Source organism: Haliaeetus leucocephalus, unplaced genomic scaffold (assembly GCF_000737465.1).
Source record: "Haliaeetus leucocephalus isolate CR32 unplaced genomic scaffold, Haliaeetus_leucocephalus-4.0 Scaffold932, whole genome shotgun sequence".
Taxonomy (NCBI): Eukaryota; Metazoa; Chordata; class Aves; order Accipitriformes; family Accipitridae; genus Haliaeetus; species Haliaeetus leucocephalus.
The window spans coordinates 17,243,655-17,262,684 of NW_010973368.1; the positions used below are offsets into that span (position 1 = coordinate 17,243,655).

The following is a 19,030-nucleotide window of genomic DNA, read 5'->3' on the forward strand; positions in this document are numbered from 1 at the left end:
ATAACCTTGTGGAGTTTTCCTACAAATTTCCAGAGAAACACAAAATAAGGCACTGCTGCTCTTGTTAGATATCTAGCAATGGAAGCATGATTGGGTCTCTCTCACTGCATAGTTGTGCTTTTCCTCACACTCCAAATACTTTACAAGGCGGTCAGTAACCTCCTCCTCTTCGTTCTATAGCAGGTAAGTGGAAATGTTTCGGGGAAGACTTAAGTGCCTTCTGTTTCTCAGACTGTTGAGGAAACAACAGAAGTTTGAAATACGCTCTGTAAAATACATTTTGCTATTACACTTTAATGAGCAAGTTAGAGTCTATACCTCAATATATATTTGATCCAATAAATCTAACAGACAGTATCATAGGGGTTTCACCACTTTCCTTAGGTGCCTGGAAAACTGAATGCAATGCAGGAGTAGGACAAGAAGTAATTGATTTCCTGGCTACTCCAGAAAGATTTAATTTTGGTAATTCTCCACGAGGAGGTCCATGTTGCCGTTTTGTTTTTTTCTGGACTTTCCTAAGAGAATGCTTTTAAAATAACTAAACAAGATTCAGTTTCTTTCTCAGAACATCTTAAGGAATAAAATTAAAAGAGAAAATCCAAATAATCAGAAAAAAAACCCTCAACCATACACTATACACTAGTTCAGCTAATTCTTTTTCAAAAATTACTGCCTTGCTTGATGTTTCTTGCAATTTTTCCTGAAGGAACTTCAGACAAAGCCTACATTGATGAACCCCAGAACTAAACTGGTGGAAAAAGTGGCTGCTCATATGGAAGGGGAGTTCATACTTTTACGGTTAAATGCACAGCAGAAAATAATTTATAATTTTTTTTGCTACTGTAATTTGGTTTTTTGAGAAAAACCTGTATTTGAGAGTTTGTCATGTAGTACTAACTTCTGTCTCACCTTGCAGATCTAGCAAACCCGTAAGAGTGAATACATTGAGTATTTTTCACATAGCTTGACTATAAACAAAGTTTTGTTTTGCCAGGATTTTTAATCAGATTTTAATTTTTTGACTTCCAGTGTCAAACACAAGTTTAGGATTTTGCCAGATATCATCTAAATACAGGATAATTATGTTTAAAAAAAATATTTGCTCAGAATGTAGACTGATGGCCTGAAAAGGCAAAAGCACACTTTCTGTCTGCTACAACTTCATCTGTAAAAGTCTTTAACTCAAAGGCAGACAGCAATAAGAGGATGATGATATTTAAAAAAAAAAAGTGGAACTGACCTTTTAAGTAATAGCAACTATGACAAGAGTCTACTGAAGGGATTATGTGGTATCACAGCTTCTAAACTCTTAAATCATGTGTTTCAGGGCTTTGGGGGGAGGGGGAGACTGCATCAGACCAAATGAAGATCAGTGTTTAGGCAGACTGAATAAAACCAAGTAATCAGCTTAAGTAAAACATTTGTTTCTAGCTAACAAGCTCAGTGCCACAAATTACTTTCTCTAAATGGGCTGACAATTTTTCCACTTAAACATTACCTGTCTTTGACCTTCCTTTGAAATTTGCCACAAATGCAGAGGTACTTGCCCTGATGTATTTCCTAGTAATCTTAATTTTTTGTGCATGGCCAAAGCTTGTGTATCAGCTGTCCTAAAAAGTTTGGGGAAAAAAGGAAAAAAAAAAAAAAGGATAAAAACATCAATTGTGCTTTAGGTGAAGTTTGGACTCAATGCAAAGAATTATGTTGACTGAATTACGTTCATTATATTGCAAGCTAAGTACTAGCACTGTAAGCAAACTTCATTTCAGTCCACTTTAAATAATAAGCACACAGTGCTCCCCCCACTTTTTAATTTTAGTCTTCAAGATTGAAGTGATTTGAAGTCACTTGCCAGAGTTCTTGAAAATAAGGGTGCTGTAATGCTTGATGGGCAGCAATTCTCTCATCAGGATCATATTTTATCATTGCATACAGGAGAGAGAAGCCTTTGGGAGACAAATTGTGCACAAGAGGAGGTATTCCTTTTCCTCTTTTAAAAGGGAAATCAAAAGTCGCAATTCTTGACCTGTGTTAAGCAATTTGAGAACAAACAGTTACTCATGCATATTAAGAAAGAATTACCATTTACTGAAAAAAATTATCCTCATCTGATTTAGGTAATCATTTTTTTAGGGACAAGTAAGTAATACTTGGGAAAAAAAGAAAGTTTTCTTTCCTAACAAGTTATGTCATTGGCCTTAAAGATACTGTGGAAATAAAAGACCAAATAATATTGATATAGGCTCAGATTTCCACTGCTCTGCCTACAAGGATCACGAATGTGTGACTATCTATCTCTGGGTAGGGATAGAAGACACTGCTCTTTGGTCAGCAGCCATTGCAACAGAATTAGATTTTTGTGGTGGTTCCCTAAGCAGAAATTGCACATGGTTTTACAGTTACATTGTGGATATTTAAACAGTGAGATTAATGACTATGGGAGTGCATACTTACTGCTTGAACTTCTTGAGAGTTTTGTTAGCAGGAGTGCCTATAATGTCATGGATTTTTGAAATTTGGTCCAGCTCATTAGATCCAGGGAAGAGAGGCTGAAAACTGCAAGGTAAGAGATGGTATTAGCACTAGAGAAGACACAATTAAACTAGTTTAAGTGGCATAGCTGCCACTTAAAAAATTTTCATTTACAAGGAAGATACATTTTAGAATTATTCATTTGTGGACAGTTTAATACCAACCAACAACTGAAGGATAGCATGTGAGCAGCAAACCAATAGAATTGCATGTTTGGATGGAAAGGGTAGTTTGGGTTATTAAAAAGAAACCTGTAGTTGCCCTCTCCTCACAGGTTTGGGGTAAAATATATAAAGACAACATCCCTCCTGGTGAAAGGCAATGGATATGGGATTGTTTTCGTCTAGTAAAGTGGCAGATCCCAGAAGACAATGTGTTTTCCTCGTTTTAAGACAGCAGAGTCAAGCAGTTCCTCTTGCTGTGTATGCACATAGAAATATATAAGAAACATTCCATTCCTAACACACAGGTTCTCTGCAAGCAGCAATACTGGAAAGATGGTAATTTGAACTGTGTTCCTGAGCTTGATCCTCAGTTAATGTAAGGATAGAGTCCTTGAAAACGTTATCATAATAGAGCAACCTAACTTAACAAGTTAGGTCCACTAACATTTGTTTCTTGCACATGTTGCTTTTTTCGATATTAACAGAACATTTCCTTGGGCTTATAATGTAAGAAACACTTCAGTAGCACCCCATGATTCTTGAAAGCAAAATACTCAGCCCTCTTTGTTGATGGGGGAAACTTCTTTTAACTGAATGCAGATTCAATCAAACAGCTGGCTGCACACTTCTCTGAACGTCTTCATAAAGCTTTGAGTAGAGGAAGGAAAGAAAAGAGATCTGATTCATGTTGTGCAGCTTTATCAAGACAAGCAGTTGGGAGTAGCTTTTGTGTGAACTGCAAAACTGTGCTGCCTCTAAATGTAAAACTGTAACATAGTGAAGAACAACAGTGCAATCCACAAAAAAATGTAATCCAGGAACCATGCTTAAAAGGAACAGAAGGAGGGAGACCAAGATTTGAAAGGTAAGCATGGCTGAGTAAAAGACTAAAAATTCTTAGACAGTGTGATGTAAACATAAAGGCTTACGCAAATGCTCAACAGCAAAACCTGCAAGATGCACTTACTTAAAAAGAAAAACCCCTGTCCATAACTTCCTTTAGCTTGGCAAGCCTGTATCTTTTTTTAATTCTGTAATTTCCAATAAACATCCTTCATTTCTCGCTGAACACATCTATCAGGTCTCTGAAAATGTGCAGTGGTTGCAAAGAATGAAATTCGTTACATTAAGCTAAAATTACGAGGAAATATCTTTAAGGTTTTTTGCCTTAAGAAAACTTAAGTTTGCAGCATGTAATTTTCTTGCCAAACTTCAAAGCCCACCTGAGTCAAACTGAAATGGAAAACCACAGCATTTTTAAAGCTTTTGGTCCAAATTACTTTGCAAGAGAACTGCCACATTTGGGATTTTTCTGTTAACAGTTTTCTGACTGAAGTAGAACTGTTTCTACAAGTTAGCAGGCAAAGCATAAGGGTTGTCATTTAATGTGATGGTGATGGCAGCAGCTGTACTTGCCATGTGGAGGAGGAGGAGGAAAGTAGCAAAGAAAATGTTATCACTCCTGGTTGCATATCAGAGACAGCAGTGTGGGAGGAGAATAAAGAAGAACTGCTGCCGTTGCTAGGGCACAAAGATACTGGAGATACACTCATGGTGGTTATTTTTCCTTTTTTCTTGAAGACCAGTGACAATTTTTTTTAGTTATAGTTTCAGTGTCATTGAAAAGCTTAAAGGACTTTAATCCAGGTTTTCCTGAACTCTTCCTTCATCAGAATCCAACTTCAAAATATTCCAGGACATAAGGTCCCGGCACAAGGGTCTTAAACACACTATATTGTAAATCAAAGTAGTAAATCAGAGGGAGTGTCTTCTCTAATCTCCTCTGGTTTTGCAGAATAATAAGTTAAAAAAGAGGGAAAAATTTTACCATCAGGTGCATTAACAAGATTGAGGATAGTTAGCGATGCTTATGAGAGGAAATGAGCCATACTCTATTCAGAGATAAAGCAGAGAAAGTACATTTTTACCAAATCGAATATGAAGCCAATGGGGGAAAAAACCCCAACCAAACAACAAAACAACCAACTGTTCAAAAATGTTATTTTCCTTGTAAATAATTTTTTGTTGGTACTATGTTCTCTTGAACATCCCACTGCTTTATTACTAACCTGCCATAGGGTGAAGAGAGTGACAGACAAAACAGGATTACTGCCTCATGACCCCTGCAGACTAATCACAGAAGAAGCTTCCACAAAACCATGGAAACAGAGATCATATTACCCATACCATGTGCTACTTATTTGAGTTATTTACCTTTGATTTTCTTTATTAATAATAACCAAAATCCTCCACTGTACCTTGTGATTTCATAGAAAACACAGCCAGCACTCCACATATCAATTTTGTAACTATAGTAGCCATTTGTAAGTAAGCATTCAGGTGCTCGATACCAGCGTGTGGAGATATATTCCGTATGTGGCTGCTTAGAATAGATACTCCTACAAGATCCAAAATCTCCTAACTTCAGGGTATTCTGCTGCAAAAATAAAGTATTTTGACAAATTAGAAATGCTGGAATATTCAAACAAAGATTTTACTTAAATGTGTGAAGTAGTCATCATAAAGAAATCACAGATTACTTTAAGAATAAGCTTCCAGAAATCCCAGGGGTAGTATTATAACAGTAAAACTGCATTTAAGTAGCAAGTAGCTCCAGGCTTGAAGATATCTGTGTCCCTTAATATGTTCAAATACAGTTCTGTACATCCTTAAAAGAAAGACCTAAGAGTTAATTGAAAAGCATATGGACTATTACTGAATGGAAGACTGCGAAATAGGACATCTGGATTAAGTTATTTTCTTAGAGTTCTTGTGTTTAGCATTGATGTAATAGGTGGCTTTGGCTTCTCTTTGTAAGAGCTTCTCCTGTACACTTCTAATATTTAAAAGAAAAATTTATCTCCAGAAAATAAAATTTCATAAACTGAATTTTGAAATCCTTGCTTTTCAGACATTAGCAAAGTAACATTCTGAAACTGTCAGGAGAACAGATTTCAGTGAATAAATCTTCTGAAAGCTAATACCTTCTGCTCTCTTTTGTATGGATAACTTCCACTAAATGTAGGAATTGAATGTAGCAAGTGTGAGCTGCAGAACGGAACCCTATTGCTTGTTTCTAGGTTAACACAGAAAGGAAAATATATAATAGAGGATAAAGAACAGGTTTTTAGGCTGGAGTGAACACATGCAGGCTGTAATGCATCTGATTAAGTTCACATTTTAGCCAATAACAAACTTTCTTGTTCATCAGGAATATGGTATTAGAGGTAACTGTCTATTTTTTAAAAACTGTAGTTTTATTCATGAAGAAACATTACCTTCTCAGAGTAAAGAGAAAAATACTGGTACACTTCACTTTCAGTTAAATAGTCTCACATAAAATTAATTACCTTTATTAATATGTTTTCTGGTTTCACATCTCTGTGAAATATCCCATTTCTGTACCAATATAAACACCAGAGAGAAGAGTTCAGTAAAAAGATAAACATTATCAGTGCTTCCAATTATTTGTAGAAAAATACTTAAAGAAACTGACACTTTCTTCAAACTTATCAACAGCATAGTAAAAAACCTGAATTTTGCCACCATGTTGAGACAACAGCTATAAGTATGGGAATGGGAGGCCAGGCTTTCTGCTTTTGCTCTCACCAGGGTTACTACAGGATTGCAAGGGCCACCCCCTCCCAGGAGGGCTCCCTGCAGCAGGTACTACAGCTCCTTTGGGGTGCTGGCAGCAGCCTGGGCTGCCTGCTTGCTGCCTTCCAGGGCTCTGCTATAGGCAAAGATGCACCTTTTTCCCCCCTGCAGCAGCCTGCTGCCCCAGACAATTGTATGTCTCTGCTTAGAGATGACCCTGAAATAAATGTATGATACATTTTCTGTAAAGCTGTTGCTGAACCAGGTCTCTTACCTATGTATGTAATCAAGAGATTTGCATAACTGGTACATGTAGTTCTTAATTTTTTTTTCAGGTAATGGCTTTCTCCTTCCTAGAATTAAATTTCAAGTTGTACAAGTCCTTTTTAGCAAACCACAGAATACAAAAAAAATTACTCTTCAGCTTCCTATAGTGCATTGATATTACCTTTTTCAATTATACAATTCTTGTCATTTATAGCTAGCTTTGTAATCCATTTTCCACTCAATTTCAGACATAATTTAGATTTCAGTATGCACCAGAACAGTTCAGCTAACAACTGTCAATTTAACAGTCTGTAATCTGCCTTCGCTTTTACTGCATGTTTTTCTTGCAGTATTTGTTTCCCTAAGTTCTAACAGAACTGCAATATTTCACTAGACATCTAATTTCCTCTCTAAACAAAGTAACTGTCCTTAAGGTTCAAGATTCATATCAATCACCTCCAATTACTGCAATACTTAAATGACCGTGATTCACATTTGACTTGCCAATTAAAGGTTAGCCTATGTAGTTTAGCTTGCTATTGCTGTTGCACAATAATGACAGTTATAAAATTTATCTGTTTTTCAGAGCCACTCAAGTAACTACTCAGCTTTTTTCTTTTATAGGCTCCAAAGGTCTTTTAATCTTGCTGTAATGCCTTTATGTAACGCTGCAATGTCATCAACGGAGGCAAAAATGATCACATTTTTGAAAAACAAAGCAGGTACTGATCTGCCTGGTGACAGTAGTATGAGTAATTGGCTGGGGAGGAGGAGGGAGATTATCAGGACACTAACTCATTGAGGCTGCAAGTCCTAGCAGCCAGCAGGACTTGTGTTCCTAACTGATTACAGCACTCCTCCAGTCAGCCACATAATCCACTGAGCAGGATTAGATAACAAGTACTTGAAACAGAGTACCATTTACATCAGGAATTGTAGTATTATTACCTGAGTAGAGATAAATGGTGTTTTCAACATCAAGATTTTTGACATTTATAGTGGAAAAAAGATTTTATAAAAATGCAGCTATTCAAACCAACTCACATAATTAGTAGTATTTAAAAAACCAGGCCTTCACAAAAAAAAAGTCCTGCTCAATTGTTTTTTCATTACAGGTCACTAGTAAAATCTGGAGCAGATGCTCTGCTACTTCCAGATTTATCATTAGAGAAACCTTAGTTGGAAGTAATGATGAAGCGAATTGTAAGGTGGTGGCACTTGAGGCTATAATTGTTTTTGCTTGAGGCATCTTCCCACCTCTCTCAGAGCCATATTTTTTTCATTACTTTAAATGACCAAACTGTTCTTGATTAAACAAAAGGCAAGACTGTTTTTCAGTTATTAAATGACTTGTGATACCACTATAAATTAATAGCAAGAGTATTATGACTTTGTGTAAAGACAAATAGCCTTGTCTTGACACCAATCTGTCAGTTTAAGGAAAAAACCCAAAGGATCAACTTTCCACATTAGTAGCATTACAGTGAACTGTTCTAATTACAGAAGTGTTTCCATACACCTTGTTAAATTAGAAATTCATTTTCAGTCAACCCCTGCTTCAAGTTTTTCTTCATTACAAAATTTCATACAACCCATGCTCGCCTCTAAATTTTTCTAACTTACAGCTTTTTTAAGTTGTTCTGCACCTGTATTAATCTTAATTTTGCAAGATTTATAGTCAGAAAATGACAAGCATTTGCATTACTATATGCTGCAGAAATTTACAAAAGACTACAAATCATCTGAAATGGAACTACTTTTGTACACTCTGAAAATTGTTTTGTGACAGAGCATTGCTAATGAACACAATTTAATTGTTCTACAAATTAGTAACGCACTCCTTCAAATCACAGCACTGAAAATTCAAAAGGAGCTCCTTCTATGTGCCATTGTTATCTAGATATCCTCAGTCAATAAGTGTTCTGGCTCAGAACTAAGATTAATTTTCCAGTTTAACTACGTACTTGGAATTATTGCTATATTTATTGTTTGAAATGACTGCCATGTTACATTTCTTGACTTTGCAATAAGCCAATAGGAAATTGTGGTGTTGACATGTCTACTTTGAAACTCCAAAATTAATTTCTGAAGAATGCAAAGCACTTGAACCAAATGAAATACTTTAATACTTCAAAATATCAAAATACTTTTAAAAAATTTATTATAATCTCCATAGGAATCTGTTGTTCATGTTCCCATTTTATTCTATGATTTGACAAGCTCCACCCCATGTACCACCACCCTGTACAAGGTGAAAAGACATTGTATCATGGGAAACACAGTCCAGACACAAAATCCATACCATAAAGAAGAACCAGCAATTTATAGAAGTTCAGGTAGACCCAGATTAATGTTTAGATAACCCCTAACTGCAGCATTTCAGATTACAATTGAACACAGATATCATTTTGAACTGATTCACCATGCCATAAAAAAGGAGGCTTTTAAAACTAAGTGGCAGGAAAACGATCTTCTTATGGAAAACTTGAATTTGCTAAAAACTGTATTTTAAAATAAATAAGTAAAAAAACACCATAGCAGAACATACTGAAACTATTAGACTAATTTCCACCTGTATATAATGCTTAATATAGCAGGCTTTTTCACAGAAAAAGAATGAAACACTGAGAAATGTAACCAAATGAAAGCAAATACTCTGAGGTAAAAAAAAGGCAGTTAAAGAACATGCCTAAACATTCTGATTTTTCGTAACTGAAGTACAGTATCTTTCCTGGAAGAAGATGCAGGATTGTTTTTAATGCACTAGACTAATCCAATGAGGACTCCTTCCTATATGCTATTACTCTAAATTTACAACTTCACAAATTTATCCTGGAAAAATGAAATGTCTTATTTAAACCAGCAAATATTCACATCTGCTTCAGTGATCAGCAAACAACTGTATTTTAACCTCAAATTCGTATCTAGGTCAGGAAGAGGGTTACTTCTTTTGTTAGAAATCTGAATACTCAGTGTCACTAACGTAATGTTTTGGAGCAAGTCTTTTATCTCTTCTATTACACTGAATGACAGTTGCATGCTCAGTTATTGAGCAGTTAAATGAATCTCCCAACTGTTAAGACATTACAAATTTTTAATTAGTCAGAAAAAAATCCTCTTTTAATATTGAATTGTAAGTAAGTGCCCCTTCATCTCCTCTATCCAACTCCTTTGGTGTCTATATGAGATCTAGTTTTAAATCAGCTCGTTTTAAACTTTTTTGTAGGAACAAAGCTTAAGCTTTACGGTCTCCCATCTGCTTCAACAAACAGCTCCAGGATTTTTAAATATAGGAGGTTTCAGGGAACAATGTTATTTTATAGAGAAAATTTGGTAAAAGGCATTTTTACTAGATATAAAAACTGAAAATCATTATTCATTGATTCAGTAGTTTTCATGGGAATAATTTTCTTGTTACATCACTACAGTCCTGACCTAACAAAGAACCTATTTAAGTTGCAATTTTTGTTACATAAAGCAATTATTTTGTGTTTTGCAGTCAAGGTTGTTTCCCTGTTTTCATGTCGAGTTTGACTGTAGAAATAGATGGCCATTGACCTGACTCATTAGAAACCTTCTGCATGCATCCATGCCTTTAACAAGCGGATGTATTGCACTGGAAAGAAATAAAGAGTAACTTAGTACAGCACAAAACTTCCCTATGAATTATTTAATATGTAACAGTGAACAACCAAGTGAAAAATAATTAATTCCACTTTGTGATCTATACAAGAAGGGTTTGTGTGTTTCTTAAGCATATGCTACATACCTTTTATCAGCTCATAAATATTCATGTCCATAAGTTCACATATCAGTGAAAGGGACCCAGCTTTTTTATCACTGGAGAAACAAGTAAGGAGACTTTAAGCTAGAAATGTTGATCTGTACACAGCGTAGAAAAAAGTATTCAGTTTAACCAGTATTAAAATGGGCATTTTCATTTTTAATCGATACTTTCTCATAGAAATATTTCAACTTAGGGTCTGAGGTATCATAGCTTTAGTTTATACTATCCAAAGTGTCCGTTACAAAAGTTAAGTGATTTACACCATGAAGTCATTTGAAGGCATGTTCTTTGGGCGTATGACACTGTTCAGTATCAAGAAATTTCCAGTAAATTAACTGATACAATCTTACAATAAAAGACAGGAAAGCCGTTACGCCATATATGAAAATACTTTCTAGTTAGGTCCCCAGTAGGGTTCTATTGTATGGAAACTGGTATCTGACTGGAATCTGTGTTCTACTGACCACAGGAGTTTTAAGTATTATCACGATATGATAATACATCTGACACTTTATTTTCCATTTCACTGCCCTGCAGAGGCAGATGTCTTCAGGTCTTCAGTTTTTCTTGTAAGATAATTGCATTAAAGTACATCCCCTGTGCAATGTTCCATTAACCCAGACAGCAAAAGGTTGAGGGTACAATCTGCAATTCAGTTTGCAGACAGTCTGTGAAAGAGCTAGGCGAGCTAGCTGGCCATCTGGATTACACTTCGTTAACAACACGGCAGCTGAAGCTGAGAATTCCAGAAAGCTAAGCTGCTGACACAATTACCAGCTTTCCATATATTTGTAGAAAACGGGCCTGTCAATAACAGTATAGTACCAGAGCCTTGAGCAGAAGAGTAAAACAGCCTGAAGAGCAAGAAAAAATTATTTTAGAGCAGTCAACAAGTTTTGTGTCAAGTATTTGATATATATCTGCTGTTACATAGTGAGGAAGTGTAATGCACAGTAATGGAGTAAATGCTGTCATAAAACCTGATCTCTTTGTGAGACAGAACATGTGCCCAGAAGACACTTAGGTGCCTAATGAGGCTAAGGAACCCAGCTTCATCACTGATTGATCTCTTTCCAAATTCATAGCTCAGCTGCTGCCTAATTCAGAAGTTTAAACTTCTATTACTTGCAAAGGGATGTCTGTAAAGTTGCCTACAAAATGATACTGCCCAATAGTTTCCTTGGATCCCTAGTTCAAACTGACAAGTCAAACCAAGATCCTTGAACTACCAGAGCCTATTCCACACAGCTCCGAGAGTGCCTTACCAAAACACTGTTTCCAGTAGACATGATGTTGTGCAGTTAAAGCACTCACTGGATATGGGACATGGGTTGAAATCACCAGCAAGTTATTACATATTATGATACGAAGTTTAGGTATGCTTAAAATATATCTAGTCTGTAATTTTAATACTGCTGCAAAAGAGCCAGAAAAAGTGAGAGCTACATTAGATTTTCTTAACCAAAAAGGCATGAAGACTTCAGAATTTGACACATCTGTTTTTTTCTTTCTGTTGGAATAAAAAGCTGGTTAAGTGCCTATAGGTTGCCTCTAGACCCAAAAGTTACTGAATATCGTTCAAATAAAGGAATAAAAAAAATAAAGAAATGAATGCACCATACTTACAAAACAACTTCATGTAACACAAGGATATTAGGATGTGGACTCAGCCTCCTTAGTGCTTGTATTTCTCTCAGATTATTCACTTGTTCCATACTAAAGTTGAATTAAAAAGAAAAAGAGGAAGACTGACTTGCAATCAGGGACTGGATTATAACTGTCTTTCTTCTCTGCCATGAGACTGTCAGAATCTACTCCACTTCAGCCTGTAATTGAACTTTCAAACACAGGACCTGATAAATTGTTTGCCTGCTTTATTTCTTCAATAGAGCAAATCAGTAATCAGGAGAATGGCTTTATTCCTTCTTGCAGTCTGGAGTATCTGGACTTACCTAAACAAGGTAAGTAGTAATGAATTGTGCTCCAGACACCAGTTACCATGCCAAGGAGCTATCTGGGAGGAATTTTGTGTTGCATAATAGTATCTATGATACTGTTTATTCTGCGTTGATGTAGCATACATTCCAACTATTGCTCAGCATGATGCTGAAAGTGACAATCTAGCCTTGCCAAATTTAACATTTGAAATTAAGTTTTGATGCTAACCTCTTATATGAAAAATAGACACTGTTCAATTATTGTTTAATTATTATGTTGCCTTCCTAGACTTTAATAAACAACAAAACTACATGCTACAGAAACTCTGGGGAGGAAGCAGGAAACAAAGAGCTTTGCACACTAGGTAATGGATCAGAGCAGGACACATGCCTTCTCACACTCAGACTTAAAGCTAAAAGCCAAAACAATATTTTCCAATGTGAAACTTGTATGGGTAGGTTCTGTTGAAAACACTGTTATCTGTTGCTAAAAGAGTTCTTTTAATCAAAAGAATTTGTCAGTCAATTTATCAAAGGGTTAAAGTCCTAAAAGATGTTTTAAACATGCTACATGAAAAATAGAGTCTGCTTGTTGTGCCCTATTGTTACGCCCTACCACTGAATTGTATACCATCTGCTGTTGATATAGATAAGCAGTTAATTTAAATACTCTTTTGATCATAAATTGAACAATTTTGTCACTTGTAGGTAACGTATAAATGGACCAACAGATCTCTAACAACACAAGAGAGAATCAGAAGCCACATTACTTGAAGATATTTGAGTGGTTTTTTTTAAACTTACAGCCTTTGAAGCTGAGTTACATTGTGAAATCTCACCCAAGAGCAAAATGTCCCATTTTACTTTGTATGTACAAATGTGTCACTCCCACTGATTTCACTAGGAACTTAATATTTTTAACTGAGAATACAAAGTCAGTGACCCAAAAGGCATTGTTTGGCAGACATATATTGGGAGGAGAATGTCAAGTCTATGTCTACTTCCACACAGCCCTCTCCTCTATTTTCCTAACTGATAAAAAGCACCTGTTTTATGATCATATAGCATCTTGCTGATGGATGTAATTAAACATAAATGCAAATATGAAGTAGAACTAATGCTATACATGGACTAAGGATAAATACAGTGTTTTAAACTTGCATTAAAACAGCATTTAAAGTAAGACTGAAAAGAGTATTGTCCAGGGGGAGGACTGACACTTTTCCTCCTCCTATTACTATTTACAGCAAAAAGAAAAACAGCACAAGTATATTCAGTGCATTCAGAAAGGCAGAAATCAACTATTTAGTCCTCATTCTTCTTGTTTCACCCTCGACCTAGTGGCTGGGCAGCATTTAGTACAGTGGATGACATCAATTAGAGTACTCAAGGAAATAACCCAAATGCCAAATGGGAAGGCCCTGCATAATCAGCAACAGAGCTCCGTTTCTGTACTGCATGCAAACCTTTTTAATACATGTGTATTCAAAAAACTTCACTTAGTCTTAATTTCACATTTCCCTACTGAATTTAAATAAGATTTTCTGTAGTACTATGATTAATTATGCATACCTTTCAAAATGTTGCTTCATGTGTTTACATGCATAGTACTTTCCATCCCTAAGACTCAGTGTCTTCAGAACATCAGAAAATGTTCCCTCTCCTATCTTACCAACTGGTTGATATTCTAAAAACAAAAATAAACTGTTTCAGTGTGTTTAAAATAGAAATTGTTATGAACACTGCACATCAATCCATACTCAATTTGTTAAATTCTGACTAATGGAAATACTTTAAATAAAAGGGTTTTTTTGTTAACACAAAAGTTATTTGAGAGAAAATATAATGAATAACAGCAACTAAAGTTTTGCTGCCCATATTACAGAAATCTGTATTCCTGAAAGTAAAATACAGTAATTCTATCTTAGACAATAACTACCTCCTTGCTCAGAGACATGATGCCTCTGCACACAGCACGTCATACGTTTTCTCTGCTGCAGCACACTAGCAACTCATACCTGAACTTATTCTTTGCTTCTTTCATACCCCCCTGCCTTATTTACATTGTACTGAAAACATAAAATTATCTTGAAAAGCAAATGTATCTTGTCATTGTTCCAACATGGGGGTTTTTGTTGTTTGGGTGCTTTTGGGTTTTTTGTTTGTTTGTTTGTTTTGGGTTGGGTGTTTTTTGTTTGTTTTTGGTTTAACTTTTTTTTTTTTTAAGCAAAGCAGTTGCTGCTTTTCAAGCTTTATTCCCATATTAAATTCAGATATGAGTTTTGCACTAGGCCAAAAATAATGCTTGGCTTTGATAATGAAGTGCACCAAACACAAGCAAGTGAAAAATCAGTCAATTCTAGTTCTGCAGAACTTCAAGAGATGAAGCAGATAGATAACATAAGGGTTACAAAGAAAGCTTTATTTATATTAATTTCTGACTCTTCTCCTAATTTCCTTCAGAATTGACATTTCTTTTCTTTCCTTTCCTCCTTTATTCTCCTTCAGCTTTGTGATTGACTGTTCCTTACCAATCCCTTCACCCACTTTGTCCTCCTGTTTCCCTTTATTTTTAGCACCTACAGATTCTATCCTTGATAATTCATCCAATGATTTCATCTGAGCAAAACCACATCTGGTTAGCTTTATGCTGCTGTTGCTTTTGACATAGTCTTATTATTTAAGAAAGCTCCAAACCCAGTCATTTTGAGGGAGGCTGAGCAGGAAACCTCTTTTATCATGTTCAACCTTTTATAGGAGTCAGAATAACCGTAGGAGTCTTAAGCTACGTTGATAGCAGTAAATTCAATGAAGTGTAGTTGTCTGTATTAGTTACTGTGACAACAGTCCCTGGCATGGATTTGGCCTGTGACAACCTGCAGTCTCCTAGGCACCTTCCCAACCTGATGTGAGGACTCCTTCTAAGGTCATTTCTCAAGCAGTTTCTGTCCTACTGCCTTGTTTTGGAAGATAAGAGAATTTACTAGCATAGATGTGGGCCATTTCATGCCAGCTGCTCTTTGTGTCCAAGAAGATTTCCAGATATGTTTAATTTACAAGTATAAATACAGCCTCACAGTGGAGAAAGCCTGCCAAGAAATTTTGCAGAGGGAAAAGTTACGGAGGCAGGGACATTCTAACGCTGTCTTCCAACTAGCAATCAATTTGTATTGTTTTCATCTCTTTTCTCCACCCAACTGTCACACTTACTCCCATGGGAAAAAAAAAAAGGTCTTTCCTCTCCTTGTGATCCAAATGCTTATATTTTAATTAGTAGAAACCTTCCCCTTGCAAATCCCTCTTTCTCCAATATAGTAGCAGCACTTCTGTGAGAACTGTCAGTTGCTCTTCTCATTTTTATCACCTGCTGCTTACGTTTTCTGATCATTATCCATCATGTGGGATCATAAACTAACTAATTAGGCTATCTAAATTTGAAAAATGGGAAAAAGCAGAGTAATTTAAAATCAATGACACCATCTAATGCACTTTATACACACAATTCACATATAGAACTATTTTAAAAGCAGAAACAGAATTTGAAAATCATTATGGGTAAAGGAGGTAATCTCTAACAGAGACTCCAAAATAGGGAAGAGACTATGAGACTGTTTAATTCATGTGGCTGTTATTTGATAACTGGTCAATTAGTCCTTTAAGCAAGGTGATCCCTAGCCTTTGGCATTCACTAAGCCACAGGACTGAACAAGTAACATGCTTTGTCAGCAGAAATCACACTTGCACCGTGCTCTCTACCTCTCACCTTAAGTTTTAATTTTGTAACTATCTAAATAGCTAACTATAAGATGGTGAAAATTCAGAATACTTAAATCCCACTCTTACAGAATTCCAAAGAAAAAGCGTCAATGGATTTTTTTAGTAGCAACTGATACTCACCAATCAGGCAGATACACACTGGCTATGTTGTATGTTCATATAACGTCAGAGCCAGCCAGCCCCGAGGCAGATACAAAAAAAAAAAAAAGCTATTTGTTGACCTACTCCTTGATTCTAATAAATGGCAATCCCACATTTTTCTTTTCTTAAATGTAAGTAATTGATTCTCTGGCATAAAAAAAATTTCAAATCATATGATCTGAAAGTAGGATCTTAATATCTATGGTATACCAGCCATAGGTGTTAATAAACCAAAGTACTTTGGCAGAGAAACACAGGGAAAGCATTATTGTACAAATTTATTGAAAATATTTTTAGATATATAAGGAAGTCAGATAGTATATGTTTATATAATTTGGTTTTGCTATAGTTTCTTCTGTACATGTGTTTTGCTCCTACAACAGAAGTCCAGGTGACAGTGGAGGGCTCAGAATAATTTGATTTTTTAAAAAATTTTAAACTGAAGAGTTCTAATAGTGTGAGAAGAGTTAATTCTCTACACACTTTAAAACATTTTTACAGCACTAAAGATTTTCTTCATGTAAGTGTGTAAGGTTTGTTATTTTAATTTTTTTACAATAGAGTACTATATATACAAAATAAAAACCCCACACATAACAAAAAACTGAGGCTTTAACCTTGCACTTGAGAGAGAGCCATCCAGTGAAAAGACTGACAGCAAAGACCTGAATAATTTCAATTGATTGAATAAAGCACAGAATTAGGAATGAAAATTGCATTATTTGAAATGTCTTTTTGATGCATAAAATCAACGTGTAAACTCTCAACAAAACAGGTCACTGAAGATGAGAGCGCGTTTCTCCTAGGGAGAAAATTAGAATGATCATGTGACAAGTTAGTTATCGTTTAATGAGAAGCTGAAAGGAACTCGGACATTGTAAGAATAATAAACGTTTATATAGAATAAGAAGATATAAAAGTTAGACTTCAAATGTACTAACAATTTAATACAAATTTTGAATTTGCCTCCACAAGCCAAGATTTCTGGCGATTCTTAAAAATCCACTTCAGCACCACATAACTGATCCTTTCAAAGTGACCAGGTTGCAAAAAAACCCCACCAAAACAATGGACTTCAAACACACATTGAAAGAGAACAGTCAGGTCAAAGCGTGTCAATTTTAGGCTATGAAACTTACTACAGCTACAAAACAAAACTAAGTACCAGTTAGTTTACCTGAATTTGTGGTACTCAAAGATGAAGAATGACAGAAATGTTAAAAATTTTATCACCATTTCAAGACTGAAAGCTTTGAGGATGAAATTGAATAAACAGTGTTTTAATTACACTTGCATATAACATTAAGGAAGACCTAATTACCAGTTAACAATTCTTTCATGGCATCTATAACAAGCTAGATATTGCCTAACCTCTTCCTTCCTTTCCCTGTTTCAGCACACACAGATGTTCAGGCTTAGAATGGTTAGCAGAAAGGCAGATAAAGGTTAGGATGAATAAGTTGTAGCAATCTGAACTAGTCTAACACCAAAAAAGTGGCCATGTAAATGGCAGAGAGGTAATCATTCAACAGAAGGGCCATTTAATGTGCAAGAGGCTACAGGACCCAGGAAACTAAGAACAATGTAAATTAAAATTATGGGCAAGTGATGGAATTCAAAGACTACACCTGTATTACTGTAACTAGAGAGCACAGAAAATCAACCATCATTTGGAATTAAAGAATCCAATGCAAAATGACAGAAAAGATAGCACTACAATAGCCAAACCAGTGTATTATAAAAATCTAAAGCAGATATTTTGTTGTGAAGGTGTTGAGATGCTGAGGAAGAAAAAACCACGACATTTAAATATGACATTGATGCATGTGGGAAGAGAGAAATAACCAAAAAACACCAAAGAAAGCAACAAGAAGTTCAGCTGCAGCCACAGTCACAAGGCCATGGTACATAATTATTGCATTCGGATATCTGCCAAACGTGTAGGATGTGACACGGGTTGATTTGAAGAAGGATGCTAAGTAATGGAAAGAAAGGCTTGCAGAACAAATAATGAGAAAACTTAGCAATTTCTGAGAAGGTACTTAGAGATACCGGAAGACAGACAGGCTACCGCTTCACAGGAGTGGGAGAAAGACTTATTAGCACCCTGTTGAAGAGGAGGACTGGCATGCAGAGAGAGACCAGCGTTGACATGTGCGGTCTACGCAGGGAGATCTAGGAGCTGGCAGCGGGCTACAGTGACGGCGGTTTCCAGGGACTAAAAAAGCACCTACGACCACCTCAGCCCGAGTGCTCCCCGCGCGGCCCGGGAACCCGGTCCCCGCTGATCGCAGGCCTCCCCAGAGGCGCCGGGGCCCACACCACCCCTCAGGAAGGGCCCTCTGCCCGCGGCCCGCACACCGAGCAGGGCCCGCTGCTTTCCCCCACACCCCCTTACTGTTCATCCTGCTGCTCGCCTGCAGGTCTCGGGGTGAGCGAGAGAGCGACCGGGCGCCCTCCTGACCGCCGAACACCTCCCGGCCGCCAGGCCCTCAGCGCGCCATGTTGTATTCCCGTCACCCCGGCAACCGCGCAGGCTCCGGCTCCCCGCCCCCGCCGGAGCCGCGCAGGCGCAGTGCAGCCGCCCGGCCGGCGGGGAGGGAGGTGACGCAGGCGCAGCGGGCACGGCGCGGGGGCAGCCGCCTTAATTGCCCGGCCTCCGCTCGCCAAGAGCGCTGCGCATGCTCTGTTGTCGGAGCGGCGGCGGGCGTCTGTCAGCCGGCGGGGCCCTGCCCTGCCGCTGCTCGCTGAGGCGCCGGGCGAGCGCCGGCGTCCCTTTCGGCCACGGAGCGTGTGGCGGCGGCCCTTCCGGTGGGGGTGCCTGC

At 37.1% G+C, this 19,030-nt stretch overlaps 1 protein-coding gene across 1 annotated transcript; it reads right to left on the reverse strand.

Moving 5' to 3' along the window:
- MOK (MOK protein kinase) lies at positions 1-18,610 on the reverse strand. The gene is given in 11 exon segments (XM_010583964.1): positions 1-529; positions 1,502-1,613; positions 1,856-2,029; positions 2,458-2,559; positions 4,958-5,136; positions 6,050-6,098; positions 6,571-6,649; positions 10,333-10,403; positions 11,977-12,066; positions 13,860-13,974; positions 18,604-18,610. Coding segments are annotated over 11 exon segments (1,356 nt in total). The 3' UTR covers positions 1-151.
- Positions 18,611-19,030: the final 420 nt, after the last annotated feature.